Below are 20,833 nucleotides of genomic sequence, written 5' to 3'. Positions count from 1 at the left end.
TCAGCTGCATCTGAATTTCTCTCACATTATGGTGGTTCAGAACACTACTTAAGTGCTTTTACAACAAACTGTATTGGGAACGTCCGGTTGTTTCACAGGATTGATGGAAGGTTTAGCACTATACAGCAAATTATCTAATTGTGCATCCTTATGGTAGGCAAGGTTTAAAGAAGTTTGAGTATTTAGATTATTTACGTCTTTTAGTTTAAAGAATGGTGAATGGCATTAATGAATTCCTGCCATGATAAAATTAGGAAAAAATGCACGAGAATAAAGTGTAGGAAGACTGCCAATTTTTAGAGCTCTGGGGAAAACTTGCAGCTTTTGTACAATAGAACTGCTTTACCCTGAACAGACAGAAATACTAGACAAAGTTGTAAATCATGTCTGAAGTGTCCCATGTCCATCACTAACAAGATCATCTCTTCCCATGATTGTAGTCTTGATGATGGTCTTACCATCAGGTATGGAGAAACAAATGAAAATGAGTTTGATATCATCCTGGTGGATACTTGTCCATATTACATAACCATAGTTGGTGGTCTCCCTGTTTGAAGGGCCCAGGCTTGGAATAAACAAGGGTATTTCTGAATGTCACATCTGAAGATTTTTGGTAGTGCTATGTAAGGAAGCTTGCTTTTTATTTTAGTCAGTCCTGTGGCTTCTCAGTCTGTCAGAAGAAATAACTTGAAAATTATTTTCCAAAGAATAAAATTGAACACTTTAAAATTTACAGACCTGGAGTTCATGCTCCAGTTAATCACTCTCCTGTAGCATTATCAAGAAACCTATAGCCCACATTATATAAATGTTCAGTGGTATTCCACCTTCTTCTTGTCTCCAGAACTTTCTTTCAAGCATCATATTATTAAAGTGAACAATATCCTATTGCTACTGTTAAAGATACTTATGCAGTAACAAGAGCACTCATCCATTTTACTTCCAGTAAGTCAGCGTTTCCAAAGCGCAGGCAGGACTGCCTATCGGGTGCATATGAGCTGTACGTTGAAAGAGTTTAGCCTTAAACACTACATGAGAGTTGAAGTGGATTAAAATTGGTTGCATTTTCCTCAAGGAGGGGAGTTTTCGAAAGAATGGACGACGGGGGATGGATCACTTGATGAATACCTGTTCTGTTCATTCCCTCTGGGGCACCTGGCATTGGCCACTGTCAGAAGACAGGGTACTGGACTAGATGGACCTTTTGTCTGACCCAGTATGGCTGTTCTTACAGTCTTAAGTTTGATAAATGCTGTGGAAAACAGCATATTTTTTTAGGGGATCTAATGTTCAGTGCTTAAAGAATTTAAATTACAAGAACTTAATTTGTTTTTCAGACTTAAGCCTTTGGATATTGAGTTTATGAAGCGCCTGCATGAAAAAGTCAATATCATTCCACTTATTGCCAAAGCAGACACACTTACACCTGAGGAATGCCAACAATTTAAAAAACAGGTGAGTTGAAAGACTCATCTATATTTACAACATAGCCTGATTTAGCGCTTTGGTTTCCATGTGGCTAGTTTTAATTTTTCATACAGTTAAGATTAAACCCCGAAGCAGTACCTCAAAGCTGCAAAACTGAGTAACATATACCACTAGTTTTGAATATATTGGTGGAACGATCTTATCCTTGGGGGAGAAATATTAAAAGTGCTGTGGGATTCTTGATGAGTGAAATATGTTCACTGAATTTGTGTCTTTTAACAGCGACAGCATGAAAGAGAGCTTTCAAAGTTGAGATAGTTATAGAACGAAGTGTGAAATAATGCCTGTTTTACCAGTCTCATTAGTTATATGGAAATGGTAACAAATTAAGTGCATGAAACCATCAAGACTAAAGAAGAGCAAGTAGCTAGCTAAAGGACATTATATGTGATAGTTAGTCTTAACCTTCTTATCAGAACTCCAGTATTTAAATTTTAAAGGTAGTGATATTGTAATATAGGTGTGGCTGCAAAATTGTTCTAAATGCATTAGATTTGTAGAGTGGGCTTAAGATTCATCTCCTCAGTGGCTACAGAGTGAATAATCGCAGTGGCATAATTTGTTCTTTTTGGGGGAGTGTGGGGAGACAGGATGGGAAAGTGAAGAGGCAAGGGTTTTTTTATACTGTTTCTAGTGCAAGTTTCTAGAGGATCCAGCTTCTGAAAAGACAGTTGTAATATAAGTTAGGTAGACAGCATGGTGAAAAAATTGGGTTTGGGACTATAAAGGGAATGCAACTCCTGGTCTCGATGGGAGAGCAGACATGAATTCCATTTTGTGATATTTCTCTGATGTAGAACTTCATGTACAAGGATAGGAGGAACGTGGCAGAATGTTGTTGCTTATTGGTAATAAGTATGCAACTTGTTTAATATGTTGTATATTTTTGTTGCCATTCTTCAATTTCTCCTGAAAATAAAACCTTGCACTAGAGTTGCATACTAGAAACCTCTCTCAAGCTGCAAAATGATATACCAAACACTACATCCTCTAGCCAATGTCTGTCTTTAAATGGTATAGCCCTTTCCTGTTCCAAAATTCTGGACAACTGAAATTAGATTTATTAAAAATAACTTGCAAATAGGTAATTTAGAAATTAGGAGAGTGAGTGTCTTAATTTTTTAAGACACTCAGCTGCTCTTAAATTTTCACTAACATTTTCATTTTTGTTCTATGCTTGCCACTGGAGTCAGTCCACCTGCCTCAAATTCTGCTGAGAGGGACAGGCAGGTGATACTGCTTCAAGCAGTGCCAATTCAGCTGAGCTGGAGGTGAACAGAAGTAGGAGTGACAACAGTAACTACAGTAGAACTTGTATTATTTAGCTATGCTTGAAAATCATTCAAACTTTTGTGGGAAAAATAAGTGTTATTGAAAGAACAGTTTATTTAGATTATGTGCAATAAATGGAAAATTCCAAGGTTAAATTTCAGGCAAGTTTCCAAAAATTAGATTATTGGGGGATTTGCTGAGCATACTACACCTATCTTTCACATACACTAGCAGTCATCTGAGGCATTAACTTCATTGCAGAAGTCAGTTTAAAAAAGAGAATTCCCCAATGCCAAATGGAGGGAGTAGAATGACCAGGTAACAGCAAGTAAATAATGCATGCTTCAGTAATAATTTTACTGATTGTTTGACTGTTAGTAACTCAATGTTTCTCTTTTAGATTATGAAAGAAATCCAAGAGCACAAAATTAAAATATACGAATTTCCAGAAACAGATGATGAAGAAGAGAATAAGCTGGTTAAAAAGATAAAGGTAGATAATTTTTGTGTTTTGCAACATATTGTTCACAACTAGATAATTTCATTTTAGGGGCGAGGGAATATCTTGCCCTTTTTGAGGGCTCCAGGACTAGCTGCTCCAAGAAGCAGTCATTAATGGTGTCCAGGAATTTTATCTCTGCATCCCATCCTGAGCCCACATGTTCTCAGTCAACATGGGGATAGCTGAAAGTCACCATTATTATTAGGTTTTCTGTTTTTGTAGCCTCTAATTTCCCTGAGCATTTCACAGTCACCAGTATAGTGACTGGTAGCATACTCCTACTGCTATACTCTTATTATTCAATCATGGAATTTCTATCCATAGAAATTCTGTGATACTGTTTGATTCATTTAAGATATTTACTCTGCTGACTTACACGTATACTGCCACTCCCCAACCTACTCTGCCATTCCTGTATATTTTGTAGCCTGGTATTACTGTGTCCCATTGGTTATCATCATTGCACCAAGTTCTTGTGTTGCCTGTTATATCAATATTCTCATTTAATACCAGGCATTCAAGTTCACCTATCTTAGTATTTAGACTTCAACCATAGCACTTATAAATTTGTCAGTCTTTTAGTTGTCTGCCTTCATGTGATGTGATGGAATGGGACTTTTGTTTGACTGCTTCTCTTCAGTTCCTACCTGTATTTACTTAAATTATATCCTCTCCTCTTTATTAGAATATAGAGTATCCCCTTTAATAAATCCTCCACTACAGGATGTGTCTGTCTGAACCATGTGCTTCTCTGCACCTGTGATCATTCCTCCGATCCTTAGTTTAAAAACTCCTCTGTGACTTTTTAAATTTTATATGCTTTAAAAAGTCTGGTTCTGTGGTGGTTTAGGTGTAGCCCATCTTTCCGATGTAGGCTCCTCCTTTCCCAAAAGGTTCCTCAGTTCCTGATAAACCTAAACCCCTCCTCTGAACACCATCATCTCATCCGTTCATTGATACCCTGCAGTTCAGCCTGTCTGTCTCTGCGTGTGGAACTGAAAGCGTTCCCGAGACTGCTACCAAGAAGCCTAAGGCTATGTCTACACTACAGAGCATATGGTGTCACATCTGTAGTGATGCAGCTGCACCACTGTAAGATCTCTTGTATAGCTGTTCTGTGCTGACCGGAGAGAGCCCTCCTGTCAACATAATTTAATCCACCCTCAACGAGTGTACCACCTACGTGTACCACGACCACTAGCTCCTCCCCAGTACTGCACATAAGTCTGTCTAAATGTCTTGAGATCTATAACCTTCATGCTCATCAGGCAATTCACCATGCACTTCTCCTGGACATCATAAACCCAACTATATGTTTATAATAATCAAATCCCCCATTACTATTGCCTGTCCCTTCCTAATAACAGGGATCCCCTCCCCTGGAGAGGTATCCTCAGTGCGAGAGGATGCCATGGCATCATCTGGAAGAAGGGTTCCAACTAAGGGATCATTTCTCTCCGCTCCAGCTTGATGTTCTCCTTCCTCAAGACTTTCATCCTCCTCAGCAACATAAAGGCTGTCAGACTGGGATGGGACTGTTCTGCTGTGTCCCGGAAAGTCTCATCTGTCTACCACTTTGTGTCTCTCTGTCTCCAGTTCAGTCACTCTGGTTTCAAGAGCCCGTACTCTGTCTCTGAGGGCCATGAGTTGCTTGCACCAAATGCACAAACATGCCACCTCCCCACAAGGCAGGTAAACATACATGCTGCATTCAGTGCAATAAACTGGATAGCCCCCTGACTCTGTTGCTCGACTTCTGCCTTGATTATTTTTAATCTTGCAGGGTTGGTTGGTTGTTCTCTGTGTGTATATTTTTTTTGAGTGGGGTGATTATTGGCCTAAGTTAGAGAATATTTATTAGGTGTCTCTGGCTCTCTCGCTCCCTCTCTGAACTCTCTCGCAAAAGTCCCCTGTTCACTAGCTCATCTGGTCAATTACAAGCTGGCTTTTTAAACCCCTGTTCTCCCTGAGTTAGCCCTGCCCCCTTGTCAAGAGATTCTAAGTATAAAAGGATGGCAGGCTAGAAACTTTTTAGGAAACTCTCAGCCTAGGCTCAACACACAGACCAAACTATAAACTTCAATCAAGCAGGCATATGGCAAGCAAGCACACAACGAACTCACCCCAAGGATCACGTACTCAGTCCTCCTTCACCTGGAGAACTCCCTCACTGAACTCCCCTGTTTGCTGCTCCTGTTCACTAGCTCCTCTGCTTGCGAGCTGGCTTTTTAAACTCCTGTTCTCCCTAAATTAGACCCACCTCCTTGTCAAGGGATGCTAAAGGTAGTAGGGAACGAAGGATGGCTGGCTAGAATCTTGTTAGGAAGCTCTTACCCTTGCTTAGCAGGCCACTAAACTCGGGCCCCATCCTCCCCAAATAGACCACACAGAAACTTCACTCAAGCCTGTAGATGGCAATTTTGTTGGAATTAATGACTTTTTCCTTTTTCTGGAGACCATTTTAATGAGCTTTTGAATAATCTAACACCCTGCTTAAAAGTAGGGCTATCAAGTGATTAAAAAAATTAATCGTGCTGTTAAACTATAATAGAATACCATTTATTTAAATTTTTTTGGATGTTTTCCACATTTTCAAATATATTGATTTCCGTTTCAGTGCAGAATACAAAGTGCACAATGCTCACTTTATTTTTAAATATTTGCACTGTAAAAATAAGTCTTTTTCAATTCACTTAATATGAGTACTGTAGTGCAATCTCTTTATAATGAAAGTTGAACTTACAAATTTAGAATTATGCACAAAAATTACTGCATTCAAAAATAAAACGTCAAACTTTAGAACCTACATGTCCACTCAGTCCTATTTCGTGTTCAGCCAGTCGCTCAGACAAGTTTGTTTACATGTGCTGGAAACAATGCTGCCCGCTTCTTGTTTACAATGTCACCTGAAAGTGAGAACAAATGTTCTCATGGCACTGTTGGAGCCGGTGTCGCAATATATTTACATGCCAGATGCGCTAAAGATTTGTATGTCCCTTCATGCTTCAACCACCATTCCAGAGGACATGCATCCATGATGATGATGGGTTCTGCTCGATAACCATCCAAAACGGTGCAGACTGACGCATGTTCAATTTCTCCATCTGAGTCAGCTGTCACCAGCAGAAGGTTGATTTTCTATTTTGGTGGTTCAGTTTCTGTAGTTCCTGCATTGGACTGTTGCTCTTTTAAGACTTCTGAAAGCATGGGGGGGGGGGGAGGGATAGCTCAGTGGTTTGAGCATTGGTCTGCTAAACCCAGGGTTGTGAGTTCAATCCTTGAGGGGGCCATTTAGGGATCTGGGGAAAAAATTGGGGATTGGTCCTGCTTTGAGCAGGGGGTTGGACTAGATGACCTCCTGAGGTCCCTTCCAACCCTGATATTCTATGATTCATGCTCCACACCTCGTCCCTCTCAGATTTTGGAAGGCACTTCCAATTCTTAAACCTTGGGTCAAGTGCTGCAGCTATCTTTAGAAATCTCACATTAGTACATTCTTTGCATTTCGTCAAATCTGCAGTGAAAGTGTTCTTCAAACAAACAACATGCTGGGTCATCATCCAAGACTGCTTTAACATGAAATATATGGCAGAATGCGGGTAAAACATAGAGCAGGGGACATACAGTTCTCCCCCCAAGGAGTTCAATCACAAATTTAATTGACGCATTATTTTTTTAACGAGCATCATCAGCATGGAAATGTAAACAAACTTGTTTGTCTTAGCAGTTGGCTGAAAAAGAAGTAGGACTGAGTGGACTTGTAGGCTCTAAAGTTTTACATTGTTTTGTTTTTGAGTGCAGTTATGTAACCAAAAAAAAAAAAATCTACATTTGCACTTTCACAATAAAGAGATTGCACTACAGTACTTTTATGAGGTGAATTGAAAAATACTGTTTTGTTTAACTTTTACAGTGCAAATATTTTAATAATATAAAGTGACTGTACACTTTCTATTCTGTGTTGTAATTGAAATCAATATATTTGAAAATGTAGAAAAACATTCAAAATATTTAATAAATTTCAATTGGTATTCTGTTCTTTAACAGTGTAATTAGAACAGCAATTCATCATGAGTAATTTTTTTAATCGTGATTAATTTTTTAGTTAATCGCGTGAGTTACTGCGATTAATTAACAACCCTACTTAAAAATAAATTTTAGAATGAAAACTATAGTCAATATACATTTAACTCTTATATGACGGTTTATTACCTCCTTATCCTTCCAATCTGTCACCATTGTTCATTTCATCCACCTGTACATTTGTGAACTATGGCTGTATTCTATCTTGTCTGTACTGTGGGTAGCATAGTGGGTCCTTGAACTTTGTTTGGGGGTCCTGAGTGCTGCCATAATACAAATAATTTATTTAAAAGCATTTCCTGTAGAATGTAGTAACTATATCCTGTGCTAAATCCCTTCTTTAAAAATATTAATCAGTGGTAGAGAACACTTCAGTAACACTCTTGTGTTTTGAACCAGTGCTGTAGAATAATTGATAGAGTTTTGTTTTTTTAAATAAGGAATAAACTTGGAGGCCCAAAGCATAGGTATGCAGCAGCACAGGGTATGCTTACTACTGAGTTAAATAGAAGCACCCTCTAGTGATTGGTATGCTAAAACTGCAATTGAGGAGAAAAGCAGCAGAAAACCGAAAAGGGCCCTCAAAGTGTGAAAAGCTCAAACTTTTAAACAATTGAAAACCCTTGTTCCTTCTCTCATACTTCATTCCATCATATTTTGTTTCCCTCAGTCACTTTCCCCAGATGTATTTCTTTTTATTCCCAACAGTTTAACAAGGTTCTTCTTCCTAGAAAAGATGTAATATTTTTGTTTGCATTGTGTATTGAAAACAATTGGAATGGGGAAGACCTAGGGTTCTCCCAGGATAAACACAAACAGATATAGGAGTTGATCTGGTGATGAATCTTGCTAGCCTGTAGAGCAGGGGTGGGCAAACTTTTTGGCCCAAGGGCTGCATCGGGATTCCAAAACTGTATGGAGGGCAGGAAAGGGAAGGCTGTGCCTCCCCAAACAGCCTGACCCCTGCGCCCATCCGTCCCTTCCCACTTCCTGCCCCAATTGCCTCCCTCAGAACTCCCGACCCATCCAATACCACCACCACCACCCCGCTCCTTGTCCCCTGACGGCCCCCTCCTGGGACTCCCCACCCCTAACTGCCCCCTGGGACCCTGCCTCCTATCCAATCTCCCCTGCTCCCTGTCCCCTGACTGCTCCGACCCCTATCCACCCCCCTGCCCCCCGACAGGCCCCTCGGGACTCCCACCCCTATCCAACCCCCCCATTCCCTGTCCCCTGACTGCACCCCCATTCCCCCAACCCATTCCCCCCCCCCCGGACTCCCACGTCTATCCAACTGCCCCCCGCCCCTTTACCATGCCACTCAGAGCAGCAGGAGCTTGCAGCCACACCGCCGCACTGCCCGGCAGGAGTGGCGGGCCAGAGCACTGGTGGCACGGCAAGGTGAGGCTGCAAGGGAGGGGAACAGCAGGGGCTAGCCTCCCCGGTTGGGAGCTCAGGGGCCAGGCAGGACAGTCCCACAAGCCGGATGTAGCCTGCGGGCTGTAGTTTGCCCACCTCTGCTGTAGAGTGAAAAGCAGAATAGAGATGGGGTTAACTTTGTAAGATGTTGCTTTCAAGTAATTGACAGCTTTTCTTGTGTGTAAATTTGAGTTCTGCATCAGCCAAGGCAGCCATTTTTGATGACCATAAACTCAAAAGTTATGAGTACAAGATTCAGTCAAAGCAAACATTATAGTAGCCATTAAGAATAGTGAATTGCATAATCACTGTAAAGGTTGAGAAATAACCAGTGATCAAAACCCTGTACTCAGACTGGCTGACAATCCTTGTTAATCAGTACATGGTTTACATGCTCTATGGCCTATAAAAATAACTGTGTGGTTATTTTTAAATCAGACTTACAGACCAATCAGAATACAGGGAATTTCAAAGCTGGATAAATCTCCTGTAACTGGTACATATCAGTAATAGTACAAGCTTCCCTGAACTTTTGGTGAGCTGGATTACAGAATAATAAAACCCTACTTTGTTTTGTATTAAGTTTATACTTATGCTTTATTTCAATATCTTTAGGCCGAAGACACACATTGGTATTGAAAAATCATACTGTTTTTTATCTTTTAGGACCGTTTACCTCTTGCTGTGGTAGGAAGTAATACGATCATTGAAGTCAATGGCAAGAGAGTCAGAGGAAGGCAATATCCTTGGGGTGTTGCAGAAGGTAAACTTTTTTCCAGTATTTGTAGCTTTTCTATTGTAATGTAAGTGCATTGGATTATAAATAAATCTGCAGTCTTTGCTTCAAACATTTTAACTTACATTAAAGTATTTGCAACTGAAAACTTAATAAAACCTGCAGATTTTGTTCAGCAGTGCTACAATTTGTGTAAATCATCCTTTTTCCAGCCTCAGAACAAATGCAGTCTTGCCAAAGTTAAATGTTTTATAAAAGATATACTTAAGTTTTTTGCTTGTGAATCATCTGTTCAAGACCCATGGAGGTATCTTCCAGTGAACTGTAATTAAACTGCAGTATCTTACTTTAATTTCAGTTCATACTTCATTACATAAACAAGATTATGCTTGATGTTCAGCTGTTTACTAGTGCTCATAATATTTCCACTTCAGTGTTGCAGAAATGTCCATATGGTTTATTACATAAACAATCAGTTTCCTAGTCTCTTGTTTCCAGGGGCTTTCGCATTAGGGATGTTTGTTTGATCATCTAGGCTAGAATAAATACAATTTAAAATTCCTGGCAGATCATCTTATTTTCACTAGACTATAATAAATTGTTGTTTTTCCTAAAGCCATTGACCTTAGAGTTGAGCATACTGAAAGTTTTCGTCTCGCATTGAGTTCAAAGATACATTTTCATTTAACAACCCAAATGCCATTCTCCGCTATGTAAAGTCTAATTAAAGTTTGATATTTGCTTTTTGTACCCGTTGTAAGTGGAAATAGGTATAGTTTGCTGCTTTAGTATAGATTTGAAGATAACTGTTTTTATGAGATAACGAATATTATTTGCCTGCTACATACCATTCATTACCTCTTTGCATGCATGATAAATATGGTACATGAAAACCCAAACACCGAGCCTTCAACAGCTGCCTTTGCGAAGTGAAGTTTTATTCTATTTTTGGTTTGCATATGTATGCACCCAACTCCAACATATGTTGGAGTGACCACCATAGATTGTTTTACATTGTGTTTACCACAATAATTCTTATCTATAAACTTTATGAAGCAAATTTTTTTTAAAGCAGCTTAACTGTGAACCAAGTTAATGCAGCACTAAACAAAACAGCATATTTTACAAATATGTTAAAGGAAGTGCTGTAGTTCTTTGAAGTGCATGTCTGACAGGAAATGGGTTTTGGTGTAGAGTATAAACCAGCTGCAGTAGAACATTGGGAGGGGGCAGGGGCAGGCTCTTGGTTTAGACATTTGAAATATTAAATGGTGCTACCGTTTTTACTTTAAAAACAAACTTTTATAACTCTATACTTTATTGGGAGTATGATTTCACATGTTATGTAAATGGAATGTCAAAGCAGAAATTAAAATTATTTGGAGTAAAATAACTGCAGGGTATAGCTGTTGCATGAATTTGTATTAGAGGGTCACAAGCCTTGTTGCTTTTCTAGGCTGAGCTTAGATAGCACACACCAGGGGCTCCTTGCATTCCTCCATTCCCCTCCGCAAGCTCCCTGTTCACATCCTCCTAATGCCAGGACTCTGATCCCCTTTCCCATATGCCAGAGTCTTTGTCTCCCCATATGCCAGGGGCTCTGTCTTCCATGTCCCCTTCTCCATACCATTGTCTCCCATTCTTCCCCCATTTCTCCTACTATTCTTACTACTTATCTTTCAGTCTGATGGAGAGATCATTCACAGTGTCTTTCACAGTTCTTTGATCTATAAGTAAATACATTGGGTCGAGTGCATGGCCTCGATTTGCTCAGCCACTGTGTATTTAAATACATACTAAATAAAGGTGAAACAAGGAACTTGATGTCTTACAAAGATCATCAGTGGGGTGCAATTTTGCAGAATATTCTTTTGCAGTGAACTGTTCTCAGTAAAGTTATGTTTATGTCCTGGTCTTTGATGATGATGTCTGCTCAGTTAGTCTGACCACAGTGCAAGTGTAGAATTAACCTGAATCCATTAAATGTGCAGATCCGAGTGGTGGTTTGGGGGGGTGGGGGGAAGAGGGTGAGCATCAATAACAACTCTGATCTGATTCAGTGTTTGCTAATGATTCTGGGACCATTAACAGCGGACACTCAGGTCATTATGTAGATCTGCTGGAATTCCAGTCCTGTTGGAATTCTCCCATGGTTTACATTGCCATCCCATCTATAAACACAATAAACAGATATCTATAAACAGATATTGTATTCTGTAAATAAAGCTACACTTCAGATTCACAAGCAAAGAACTACATGTAATTTCCATTTTAGTCACTTATCAGTCTTATACACTTGAGCAGTGATGTAATGGCCTACATCTTCTGGGTTAGTGTTCATCTGTATAAATGTCTATAGTTAACAGGCTCCTGATTTTCAAACTCGGTGTAAATTAGCAATTAAAATAGAACCACCAATTTTAGCATGAAATTCAGTGGGTATTTGTGTACTTTGATTTAATTTCTCTTTGGAAATCAGGAGTGCATTGGTATATTTGGGATTTTAGTAAACTGGCAAATTTTTGAAAGGGGATTTGCTGTCAATATATTGTACTACATTTTTCTTTTACTGTAGGATTCTTTGTCCGATTACATAGTTCCTTTTTAATTTAAGAACTTTTGATTAATTGGGTGTAATTAAAAATTGATTTGGTCTTTCTGAAGTAAATATACATAATACACCCAATATTTTAAAAACAGGATTTTCCTGATCCTGGTAGACTTTGTTCTCAGGAGAGCTAACTTGGTGGGTGTGATGGCACCTGGCTTGGTGTGTTGGAGCCTTATTTGGGGAAGAAGTTGGCAAATCAGGACACTGGGGACTAGGAAAATGAGTTTAGTCAGTTATGTGCTGATTGCCTTACCCTTGCTCTCTGGCGAAGTCAACATATAGTCTTAAAGTTCCTGGATTGTTCAAATACCTTTACTCATATGTAAATATTTTAAAAGTGATGAATAAAACTTCATTTGTGTCTGCTTCCAGTACTATGAAGTTCAGGTATTTTAGCTTCCAAAAATTAACTACTCTATCTGTTCAATTGGTAGAATTTACCTGATACCAAATTTGATGTCACTTCACTTGTAAAATTGATTTTGTATTTTTATGTGGTAACATGGCAATCCAAAATTTATAACATATCCTATATGGAATTTGTCTCAGATACATAGTATAGAGTTCAGTGGCTCTTTGCAAACATATATATGGATGTCTGTTCCAGAATCGTGATTAAATGCAATTGGGATTATTGCTTTCTAGTTGCATGGAGACACTGTCAACTTGAAATCTAATCAGCTTTTTAAGTGTAATTTAAAGTACTACATTTGTCCCTGAATTCCCCTACCAGTTTGTTTTACAATCATATTTTCTTATGATATATCTTAAATGTTTTTCTCTCTGTTGCACTGAGACTTACACAAGTTGGGAGACTTCGCCATGTAGAGGAAGCGGTACATTAAACAGCCATTATTTAGTTAGTTTCATTGAGTGTACACTAAAATTTAGAACGCTCATCTTTGTTATAGTAATCTTAGATACTATTTGTAACAATATAGTTGAAAAAATTAACACACTTTTTAAAAATTTGGTGTCACTTTAAATTCACCTGTTTCATTTGGAAATTATTCTTCACTCTCTTCCCTGAGCTTTTGAAATGTTATGTACTGTCCAACAGCTACTACATTTCAGTGGTAGGTTGAGTGATATGTTTTGCATATATGTCTGTTAAGCTTTTTTATGTAATCTGGAATGAGAAGTATAAAATTCGCTCTGGGAAAAAAATATGGGGGCACATGTAGAGAAACAGGAGGTTTATACATAGGAAAACATTAATACTCAAATATATTCAATCTCAACATCTCCCTCTACCTTATGTATGGCACAAGTTTTGGTTACACTGTCTTAACTTACATTTTACTTTCTTCCCCACAGTTGAAAATGGTGAACACTGTGACTTCACAATTCTAAGGAACATGTTGATAAGGTAAGTAGTTTATGTGGAACATTGCACACCTATTGTGAAAGGAGTTCAGTTGAATATAAGAGAAGGAAACTTATGTTCTCTACCTCCTTATATTGTATATTCTTTTTCAAGGACATCTTTCACTCCTCTGCAAATGTTGAATATTGATCTGCTTTCTGCTTCAAGTAAAAGTGCAGAATATTTACTTTACAATTCCAAGACCTCTTGCTTCATTATACAAGAATAATAGTCTCATAACATGTCATAACTTGTTCATCAATCAATGAAATGCGGCTATCTGACACAGCCTCCAGAATATATTTTTTCCTCTCTAATTGGCAATGGAAGTTTTGTCTTTGTCCCTTAAATATTTATAAGATTATTTGAATAGGTCAAGATTGAGCAGCTAGTGCTCCTGTCATTAAATAGTGTGGATTAGAACTTGCTGGACGGATAACCTGGTTTCTATCCTAACATCAATGACAGTGAAATATGCAGGAAATGAAAACAGAAATGCAGAGGGACAAAATAGAAGCCCTCTTAGTACAATAATACCTTTCAACTTTTTAAAAGTTTGCTAAAATGTAACAAGCCTATGGGAAAGAATGGCAGTAAGGGAAATTTGGATTAAAAGCAAACTTTTCTATTGCTTTTCCGTTTTTTTTCCAAATAAAGTACAAGGCCTAAGTTCTGTCACCTGTGACTCAAAATATGCAACTCCTGCTGAAGTTACTAGAAATTGTGGATGTGTGTGAGGGCAGACTTTGAACCATAGTAAGTTAGTCTTGAACAAGAGTTTGATAATTGCTTAATACTTCTATACTGTCTTACTACAGAGAGTACTTGTGGAATAAACTGGTTGCTTTTTAACATATTAGTCCTTTGTTCCAAAGTAAAACCTTAGTCATGCAATATGACAAGGAATAATTAAAAAAAAGTAGGCCACTCCCAAATTTCTTCTAACCCAACAAAACCCAGTACAATACAAATTCAACCATGCTGTCCTAGAAGGACAAAGTTTAATTAGCATGAAGTTGAGCAAAGGAAAAGTTAGACTTGACAGTAAACCAAAGACTGATTATAAAATTTTCAGGGGAAATAATGGAAGATATGTAAAGGGATTGACTCAAAAAGGCTCTGCAAAGTATTAGCTACATTTAACACAAAGATCTTGTAATGGAGAGGGCTGGACTAGGTAGTTTTTTCTAAGGACTAGGTAGTTTTTTCTAATTCCTGTGGGGTGTGTTTTTTTTGTTTTTGTTTTTGTTTTTTTTATTGTATGTAACGTACGTCGACATACTCTTGGGCATAATTTTGTTTAAACAAATCCTGAGCAAGTGGTAATGTTGATGTATTGCCTGCCCACTCTGTGTGTGGTTATTTTTTCCTAAAAATTGATAAACCAACAGACAATTGAAGTTCTGTTCGTACTGATGTAATACTGTCTAGGCATTTAGTGTCCTACTTCCAGGATGGGTGTTTTCCAAAGTAGGATTTGATGTATTCCCTGTGTTAAAAGGTGATGGAGTCTCTCTGCCTTTTTTATCATGGGCAATTTTAGATTTATTTCCCAATCTCTTGTAACAATTGCTGTTTGGCAGCTTAGCTTCACTCCAGAGGATTTTCTTTGAGCTGCTGAATGGATATTGTGGATAGTTGGTACTTGACCTTTACCTTGGACACACAACAAGTACTACTTCTAAGCTTGAAATGTGGAAGCTCAAGTCAAGTTTGTGCTTGGAACTCTAACTTATTGCCTGACAAATGTTTAGATGGGTCTAATGCAGCATTATTACAAGACTATAGAGCTATATTTCATATTGGTCCTCCTCATTTACAAGTTCACCAACAAAATATATTATATTTGTAAAACTTGTAATATTAACGTTTGGAATGCTGCAGTTCTTGGAGTAGTGTTCCTGTGGGTGCTCCACTTCAGGTGTGCCAGAGCCTTTGATTGGAGATTTTTGGTAGAAGTGTCCAGCCTGCACATGTGCCCCACACATCCTCGTGCTCCCCACAGAACCGCAGCCAATGGGAGCTGCAGGGGCGGAGCCTGTGGGTAGCTCACGGCGGAGCCTCCCCGACCCCTCCACCGCCTAGGAGCTGCAGGACCATGCTAGTGGGAGTCCCCCACCCCAAAGTAAACACCCCCAAACCCCTACCCCTAGCCCTGAGCACCCTACCACACACCCAAACTGCTGCTGCTGGCCCAAAATCTCTGCTATCAAAAATCTATATTCAAAGGCACAGGCACACCAGAACTGGAGCACCCATCAGGTGATGCATTTCGAAGAACTCTAGTTACTTTACAAGGTAAGTAAGCTCTCGATTTTGAAATGCTATTCTGTGCAAAATATGCTGTCCTTTCTGTGACCCTACCATCATTCATTAAGTTTGAAATGAAGGCATTTATATTGTTGCTCCCATGAACAAGAATATTAAAAAAAAAAAAAAAAAAAGTTCTCCAATTCTCATTGTTTCGATAGGACAGAATAAATTTGATTGGATTATTAAATCTGCAAAATGAAGGTGATCTAATCTGATTTTCAGATCATGTTTGATATTCATGAAGAATGAACTCTGCTGATAGCCTGTACTTCTATTGACAGAACTCACATGCAGGACCTGAAGGATGTCACTAACAACGTACATTATGAGAACTACAGGAGCAGAAAACTGGCAGCTGTTACGTACAATGGAGTTGACAACAACAAAAACAAAGGGCAGCTAACTAAGTAAGTGCTTGTTAAATTTGTATCAACATTTGATGTCACCATTCTATATTTTCTACTTAATTTCAGTCATTTACCTCAAGTTATGAAGGCCTCATCTAAACACAATAGAGCACTAAAATTATTTAGTCAACATGTTTGCTAAACCTATACAACTGCTGTGTGTAAACAAGCAAGAAGTTTAATGTTCATTGTGATTCTTCAAAGCACATTAATCATTTGAGAGTTTTTGGACATCAAGGTTTCTATTTCTGGGCACAACTTGCTCTTGGCTTTTGTGGTTTCTCTTGCTGATGGTGCTGCTCAGTGCTTTGTTTTTGCGGAAGAGTGGATTTAATTATCTTTGTGTTTAGTAACTTTAAGAATAAAATCACACATTCTCTTCCCCATCTTCAGTGGACTCTGCTCAGTATTTTTCAAAGCCTCTCATCGTGGTAGAAAGCTTGTTAGTAACACACAGCAGTCTTTCCATCTCCATACCTTTGTGAGAGGGGAGCTGCTAGGGCAGTATTTCAACCCCAGCTGGTGCAGGAACAAAGAACTAACAACTTTGGTCCCTTTTATGGTTGCACTTTGCATGCCATTCTGGTTAATTTTAAATTATGGAAGCATAAAATATAAATTTTGTTTATTCTTCCTATTCTGTTTATATAACAAATAAGTTGACTATTTTCAAGAATTGTTAGATTCAGTATACATTTTAAAATTTTGTATATTCATCTATGTAATAGTGAAGACATAATGTGTCTGAGGGAGCTAGTGTAAATTATTTCAGGTATTTGTTTTAAAAAATTATTCTTGAGGCAAGTTAGTCGTGAATGGTATAATTATTTCCTTGATAGACTGAGAATAGCATTCCAATATAGTATCCGAGTGCAGGGGTGCTATACAGTGACTGTCTCGCAATTGTACAGCTATTTCTCAGCGAGGGGTATCCCTGATCTCTGGCAGGGGCAGGTCGCAGTCTGATTTGTATGGCTATTTCACACTAAGGGCTTGTCCACACTAAAATTTTTACTGTTTGAAAATGGTTCTGAAGGAATGAGTTAGCTGGCACAATGCTAAACTTGTGCCCCCTGCTGCATTGACTGCCATGTAATAGAATCATGTCACCAAATCAGCTTTTCACAACCAAGTTCAAACACAGTAAAATTTTGGAGTGAAGAGAATTCCAAAGTAGAACCGCATCTGTACTTTGACTAGTCACGTTGTTACACACACAACAGTTTCTCACCTTGCCCAACCTGTTGTCACAACGTCCTGCTCCACATCCTTTGAGGCTCTTGAGTGCTCACAGAGAGAGATTTAAAATTTCTTTTTAAAGTTTGTCTGCATTGCTGACAATAGCATAGCATGGTTGATTGAGCAGGCAAGAGTCCAATAATACCTCCTCTTCTCATCCCTCAGATCCCTCAGGTAATTTTAGTGAGAAAATACCTCATGGGGTAGAGTGATTATGAAGAGAATTAGGGAAGAAGGGAGAGATGTAAAAGTTTGATTGGATATTTGAATTGGGCATGTAGCAGGGTGAGAGGAGAAAAGAATATAGTTAAGTGCAAAACCTTGAGGGTGCTTTCTCTTCAAAGTGGTAATAATATCCTGGACTGATAAGTTCTGCCTTCTCCATGGGATTTATAAAGCTCCTTAGATTGTGGATGACATGTAAAGTTGCAACAAAAACAAAAGAAACTGATCACACTTATTTTGTTATGTAATTTTGGAGTTAATACCATTGCTTTTACAATAAGGGTCAAGTAAGGGGAAAACACTGCATGTGCTTTGACTTCCAAAGTTTTACTTTTGTTGATCTCACACCTTTACCCTTACTTCAATTTTGTCCCTCATCGGCAGATTTCTACTTGTCCGTGCCTCGAAACCCAAACTCTCTCCATATGTTATGTAGTCTGAACACTGTAAATCCTTAAAATGCAATATACAATTGCATTCTTTGTTCTTAATATTGAAAACTTCTTTGTGTGCTGCTTGCTACCTATTTTGTGTACAATATTCAGAGGTTCCAAAACCAATGTTACGTTTCCTGCACTTATCATTTATCACTAAGGCTGCGAGTCTGTTGCGGATTCCGTGACTTTCCAGGACTTCTACAGTGGCAGGTGCGGCTGGGGCAGTCTCAGGCCACCACCCCCAGCAGCAGCAGGAGTTTGAGTGTGGGAGGGGGCTCAGGGCTGAGGCAGGGGGTTGGGGTACGGGATGGGGTGATGGCTCTGGGCAGCGCTTATCTCCAGGGGGACGTGCCAGCTGCTTCTGGGAACCGCACAAAGCCAGGTAAGGAGCCTGCCAGCTGCCCCCTCCCTCCCAGAAGCAGCAGGGGGTCCCAGGTGCGCGCACACACGCACCCCCCAGCACCCAAGTTTTGGTCAGGGGTATATAGTAACAAGTCATGGGCTGGTCGCAGGCCGTGAATTTTTGTTTACTGTCCATGACTTTTACTAAAAATACCCATGACTAAAACATAGCCTTATTTATCACTAAGACTTTTGTATTCAGAGCAAGTGTTGCTTATGCTTTTAGTTCTCATGAGTGTCTCGATTAGTACTGATGTTGTGGTCTTCTCTTTCAGAAGCATAGCTCATTATCTTACCTCCTGCCACCAAAACCATCCCAGTAACTTTACTACTGTCCCACCTGGTTTGGCCTTTGGGGCTGGATGTATTTATTAAAGTAAAAGATGCCCTTCGGAACATATTTCTCTGTAGCAAATCTCTTCCGTTTAGGATTCTGTTAAGAATCATAGCACTTCATTAGTGCATAGCTGAGGTAAATAAAGAGTAAATTTATATGCTAGTTGGCAGCTTGAGCCCTCAGTTCCATTCATCATGGAGCTACTGTTATGTACAAATATCTGAGTCAGTCCTTGGAGACGACCAAAAAGATTTTCTTGCAGATTTTGAAAGAACTAATGATTGAACCCAGATCCTAGACTAGAGGCCCATAACCTTTCAGCACCCCAGTTCCTTCCTTATTAAGTTTTAGTCTCACTCAGATTCCTGCCTCCTTTTTCAAATAGAGAAAACTGAGTTTGCTTACTGTCATTTTGCCTCCTACCTCTCCAGTATCTTATAAGTAAACACACACCACTACTTCGCGTCAAATTGTTTGCTCCTGTTGTAAATTCTTACCTTGCCCTTTTTTGAAAAACACAAACATTTCAGATTTTTATATTAATTAAAAATCGGATGTCACTGTTCTCACTGAACAGTTGCCTCAACCATATGAACTTTTGAGCCACAGCATCTGTGTTATAAGTATTGTCATGCTACAAATTGAAACACTGACCATCTTTAAGGGTCTATATTTTTATCCAATAACTCTTTAATAAAGGAAAAGAAGAGCAAAGAGAATGGAGTCAAATTATATACAGTTTTTATGAAACTGTACACTTCAGTAACAGTTTAATAGAGTATTTTCCTTTATTTTGGGGCACTTTTAGAATTATGGACAGTCATCAGTAAGAGTACAAGATGTATAGATTTGTAGGTTAGAGCAGTAACCATACATTCCAAGGGATTGATTTGAAAAGAATGTAATTAATGCAACACAGCTGTTTAATGCAGATTAACTTTCTGGAGCTACTTGGGTTTACAGCATAACTCCTGTTTGACTCTGACAGCACAGACATTGGATTCCTTGCTCATTCTCACAGGCAGGATAACCAGTCACCACCCACATTCTCCCACTCTAGAGCTCCCTCACTGTGCTTCTCTAGTTTTGATTCCTGCCAGATTTAGAGCAACATATAGGAAGATGATCTCTGTAGCCACATCTGGCTGACATGTGTATTCTTTCATAGAAAGGGGAGAAAGAAAACAAATACACTTCATTTGTGCCTCCCCTCAGGAGTCTTAGACTTATTTTTGCTCTCACCAAGAAACCTCTACTCTCTGTGGCTGATGTGATTTCTGGGGCTGTGACAGACAAAACCAACCTTTCAGATTTCCTAAGGGTGGGATAATAGCTCACCTGTGAAGGTAGAGGCAGGAGTGGACTGAGGCAATGCTTGAGCCATTTTTCTTGTGCTGTGACCGACAAAAGCAGTCCCTTCTTTCTGCAAAGTGTCTGACATCTAGAGTTTGTGGTTCTGGCTTACTTCAGAACTTTTGTGGCTGTCTAGGGAAGGACTTGAAGTGGGTGAGCCCATTCATAAAACTTCAGAAACCTTGCATTCACCTTGCTAGTGATTAATCAGAGATTTACTGACATCAATGGAGCATGCTCTCTATCAAAAGTACCTATGGGTCATATTTGACAGCTGTCAATTTGGCCTGGCCTCTATCCTAAGGCTAGCATGTGTTCTCATTTCATTTATATAGATAGGTAGATAGAAACAGAAATAATAGTTACACACACACTTTGGAGGGCTGCTGTACCCATTTATATAAATGGTCACGGCAGCAGGCTTCCAAAATTTGGTGGTGATTTCTTGGACAGCTGGTTCGCTTGGGCATACTCTCAGCACCAGGCACCCAAGTGGTATGGGAAACACTTGTTAGATTCACTAGATTGAAGAGAACCATATAGAGTCATAAAAGCACCCTAATTCCATCTCCAGAACTCATATGTATTCAAGTCTGCCAGGGTGGGGCACTCATATAGATGCCTTCCCAGCTCAAAGAACTTA

The 20,833-nt window shown here is 39.1% G+C and overlaps 1 protein-coding gene across 2 annotated transcripts in view; it reads left to right on the top strand.

Moving 5' to 3' along the window:
* SEPTIN7 (septin 7) overlaps positions 1–20,833 on the top strand; it is a 102,675-nt gene that overhangs the window by 69,614 nt on the left and 12,228 nt on the right. For both annotated transcript variants that reach the window (XM_073332895.2, XM_073332894.2), the window contains exons 6-10: positions 1,338–1,455; positions 3,161–3,253; positions 9,431–9,527; positions 13,429–13,480; positions 16,072–16,197. In XM_073332895.2, the coding sequence (XP_073188996.1) occupies positions 1,338–1,455; positions 3,161–3,253; positions 9,431–9,527; positions 13,429–13,480; positions 16,072–16,197 (486 nt within the window). The remainder of the gene's footprint in view (positions 1–1,337; positions 1,456–3,160; positions 3,254–9,430; positions 9,528–13,428; positions 13,481–16,071; positions 16,198–20,833) is intronic.

Source organism: Lepidochelys kempii, chromosome 2 (assembly GCF_965140285.1).
Source record: "Lepidochelys kempii isolate rLepKem1 chromosome 2, rLepKem1.hap1, whole genome shotgun sequence".
Classification (NCBI taxonomy): Eukaryota; Metazoa; Chordata; order Testudines; family Cheloniidae; genus Lepidochelys; species Lepidochelys kempii.
Note: the sequence above shows the minus strand (reverse complement) of the source record. Positions and strands in the feature narration are given on the sequence as shown.